This window comes from Sus scrofa, chromosome 7 (genome assembly GCF_000003025.6).
Source record: "Sus scrofa isolate TJ Tabasco breed Duroc chromosome 7, Sscrofa11.1, whole genome shotgun sequence".
NCBI lineage: Eukaryota > Metazoa > Chordata > Mammalia > Artiodactyla > Suidae > Sus > Sus scrofa.
In genome coordinates, this window is record NC_010449.5 from 46,227,918 (window position 1) to 46,232,105 (window position 4,188).

The 4,188-nt window shown below is 50.5% G+C and overlaps 1 protein-coding gene across 1 annotated transcript; it reads left to right on the forward strand.

Annotated features, from left to right (window-relative positions):
• Positions 561-3,188, forward strand: PAQR8 (progestin and adipoQ receptor family member VIII; the record flags this gene model as incomplete). The annotated part of the gene is given in 1 exon segment (NM_213740.1): positions 561-3,188. A coding segment is annotated over 1 exon segment (1,065 nt). The 3' UTR covers positions 1,646-3,188.

Sequence of the window (4,188 nt, forward strand, 5' to 3'; positions counted from 1 at the left end):
CTCAAGAAATGTAGGCTGTCATTAGTAATGTCAATATCGATAATTTTTATATTTCAATATATAATACTGCAATAATTAGCTGTAATTATCATGCTGTATGTAAGATCCTCAGAATGATTTCATTTTATAACGGAATAAACTGGAACTTCTTATCCTTTGACCAGTATCTCCCCATTTCTTCCACCTGCTGGTAATGATCACACTGTTGGAGTCTGTCTGATGATTACGTTGTCATATCATCTAGCAAATGCCAACACTCTAAAGGTACCCTTACTAACCTTCTAGATGTCATTAAAATGGGGGTGGCTAATATTCCCATTTTATAAGATGTGACTTGGTCTCATGCTGTAGTGGGTAGGAGAAACAAAATCAGAATATCAGGGCAGTCAAGGATCTTGGTCCAACTCTTCTTCTACATAGGGAAAAAAGAAAATGAGGCCCAGAGAAGCTGTCTGCAGTCCCCCGCCTCCCCCGCTGCACTAGAAAACCCGTAGCTCTCTCAGCGGGGCGCCCCCCCCCCCAACCGCATCTTTGCCCATCATCTCATTCTGTTTCCCGTAGGTTGTATCCTTGTACAGCCATGACAACCGCCATCCTGCAGCGCCTAAGCACCCTGTCGGTGAGCGGGCAGCATCTGCGCCGCCTGCCCAAGATCCTGGAGGACGGGCTGCCCAAGATGCCTGGCACTGTGCCCGAGACCGACGTGCCCCAGCTCTTCCGGGAGCCTTACATCCGCGCCGGGTACCGCCCCATCGGCCACGAGTGGCGTTACTACTTCTTCAGCCTCTTTCAGAAACACAACGAGGTGGTCAACGTGTGGACCCACCTGCTGGCGGCCCTGGCCGTCCTCCTGCGGTTCTGGGCCTTCGTGGAGACCGAGGGCCTGCCCTGGACCTCTGCTCACACCCTGCCCCTGCTCCTCTACGTCCTGTCCTCCATCACTTACCTCACCTTCAGCCTGCTGGCCCACCTGCTGCAGTCCAAGTCCGAGCTCTCCCACTACACCTTCTACTTCGTGGACTACGTGGGCGTGAGCGTGTACCAGTACGGCAGCGCCCTGGTCCACTTCTTCTACGCCTCCGACCAGGCCTGGTACGAGCGCTTCTGGCTCTTCTTCCTGCCCGCGGCCGCCTTCTGCGGCTGGTTATCTTGCACCGGCTGCTGCTACGCCAAGTACCGTTACCGCCGGCCCTACCCGGTCATGAGGAAGGTCTGCCAAGTGGTGCCCGCGGGGCTGGCCTTCATCCTGGACATCAGCCCCGTGGCGCACCGCGTGGCCCTGTGCCACCTGTCTGGCTGCCAGGAGCAGGCCGCGTGGTACCACACCCTCCAGATCGTCTTCTTTCTGGTCAGCGCCTACTTCTTCTCCTGCCCAGTTCCGGAGAAGTACTTTCCCGGTTCCTGTGACATCGTGGGCCACGGCCATCAGATCTTCCACGCCTTTCTGTCCATCTGCACACTCTCTCAGCTGGAGGCCATCCTCTTGGACTACAAGGGGCGACAGGAGATCTTCCTGCACCGTCACAGTCCCCTGTCCATCTACGCCGCCTGCCTCTCCTTCTTCTTCCTGGTGGCCTGCAGCGGGGCCACTGCAGCCCTCCTGCGGGAAAAAATCAAGGCCAGACTGAGCAAGAAGGATTCCTGAGGCCAGAGGGTGGGGCGAGGTGTGGAGGCAAATAGGAGTTGACTTTTCGTTTTTAAAAGCAGGCTTTTAAATAGGTACATATTTCCAAGGATGGCTATGGCTCGCGAAGAGTTTTATTGTTATGGTTGTTAATGAAAGGAGCATTCCTTTTCCTTCGGGGCCATAGCCTTCCCAGACAGGAAGGGAAGGGACCTTGGCAAAGATTCAGCAGACACTAAATTAAGAACCATCTACATGCCTGAAAATTCAGTGGACTTCTGACTGCAACCTCCAGGAGCAAACCCCAGACCAAAGGGGTCATTCACTTGGACTGGAAAGTGAGGTGGCTGGACCACCCTTGAAATGGGCATTCAACTGTGATGCGGCTCTTGAGTGATTAGCTACATTGACTCAAGGACCCGAATTCATTTGGATTTCAGATTTTCAGATTGGTGGAGAAGTCGGACTCTTCAGGAAGATTCAGTGAAACCCATAGACGTAATGAATGACTCCATTCCCCTGACTTTTGTCCCCTTCTCTGACCCACTCCAGCACTGACCCTTTTCTCAGGATGATGTCTGCTGGGCAGTTGTCTCCGCAGTGCTGTTCGCTCCCACCTGTACCTTGTATGGTGATGTCAAGGACAGCGGAGCAGCCATCCTTCCAGGAATCACTCGGATCCACACGAACCTTCAGGAAGTTTACTCGCATCTGATACTAATGTACGTGGTACTGGAGACTGCAGTGCCAAGAGCCACCGGGGGGCCCCGCCAGCAAGCATGGATACCATTTGGAGCCATGGGACCCTTCCATTTTCTACCTGTGCATTGCAGGATTACTCGAGATCTCTCTTAGGGCTGCCTTACCTGCTAGAAGATCCAGAGCTTTCTCCAGAGGATCTTCTCCAGATTTTGACCAGCATGTTCAAAAGTGAATTGGTTCTAAGATTCCCACTAGGGATCTGCTGATTTTAAGAGGAACCCGAGGTCCAGCCTCTTAAATAGATGCTGCCCCATGAAGGACTCACAGAACTAGCCTAGTTCAGGGTCCTTAGGGAGACAGTTGTACCTCAGCTTAGAGCAGCTTAACTTCAGCATGAGTGTGTGCTCATGGTGGGTTGGTCCCCGAAGGCTCCCGTTGGCTGAGGATGGTGGACCAGGGGCTCCTGCAGGCAGAATGTTCTGTTTAATGATGGGGCTGCCCAGCAGCTTCCATGGGATAGAAGGGGACCTGCGGCTGATGTGCTCTGGCCACAAAGCTTTCCCTGAGGACTGCCTTCCGCGCTGATCCAGTGAAGGGGGCTCTGGTGACACCAGGTCTGTGGGAACCCCACCACCATCACCATGGGCTGCATTTCCTCTCAGTATAAGGTCTCTGTTTACTGAAAAGGAAAGTGGTTTCCACTGCAGTTTGATGAACCTCCTCTATTACTACATTACTCTGTTGTCTTTACATCTTTGTTTTCTTCCTTTCTGTTGAGAGATGTGTGGGGTTTATGCCCTATAAATGGAAACATATGAACACTTAATCCATGGCCATGTGGAATTTTTGGGGTTATTGGGATTAAAAAAAAAAAAAAGAATTCATTGCCTTCCAACCCATGGATGAAAGAAACTCCAGAACATCAGAACCACTGATCCATCAGAAGACTCTTTGAATCTGTATTTTGGGGGAAAAAAACATTCCACTGAAGCGTTCCTATAATCTTTATGACAAGAAAGCATATGTCTTGTCAGCTGTATTGTTTTCCTAGATGATTGTTTTCCTCTGAATCCTCAAATAGCTACCCAAGTGTCTTACACAAGCTTCTGGTGTCCAGGCCAAATTCACCACCAATAAAGTTCGCAGCCCTGAACCAGATCGACCTAATAAACAAGGGGAAGGAAAGTTGTGTCAGCGCATTGCAAGCAGAGGGTCAGTTTAAAGTGGAGACGAGAGCGTGTCTGAAATGTTCGTAATTGTGGATTCTTTTAAAAGTTGGAGGGAGGGTGTCAGCGAAGCTCTTGAATAAAACCGCCGTTGTGGTTGTGGTAGGCAGAGATCTTTAGGCCAAATGCAGGTGTTTTTTGAGGGAGCAAACAGGAAGTAGAGCAGTGAACCTCTGATGCTGGTCTGCACACTGAACGAGTCAGTGACATGCACAGAGAGGCACTGAACTTCTAGATCTGAACGTAAAATTCATAGCATTTTTATCTTAATTTCCCCAAGTATTCAACCCTCACATGATTGGAAATTTTAAAAAAAATTTTTCACCAGAGATATTTGAGAAGCATCGAGGAAGGGGGTTATGATCTTGTTAAAAATTCTAGTATCTCATTGGAAATATATTAATGGGGAGTGCTCATTGTGGCTCAGAGGGTTATGAACGCAACCAGTATCCATGAGGATGCGGGTTCAACCCCTGTACTCGCTCAGTGGGTTAAGGATCCAGCGCTGCCCCGAGCTGCTGTGTAGGTGGCAGACACAGCTTGGATTCCACGTTGCTGTGGCTCTGGTGTAGGCTAGCAATTGTGGCTTCAATTCAACCCCTAACCTGGGAACCTCCATATGCCGTGGGTGTGGCT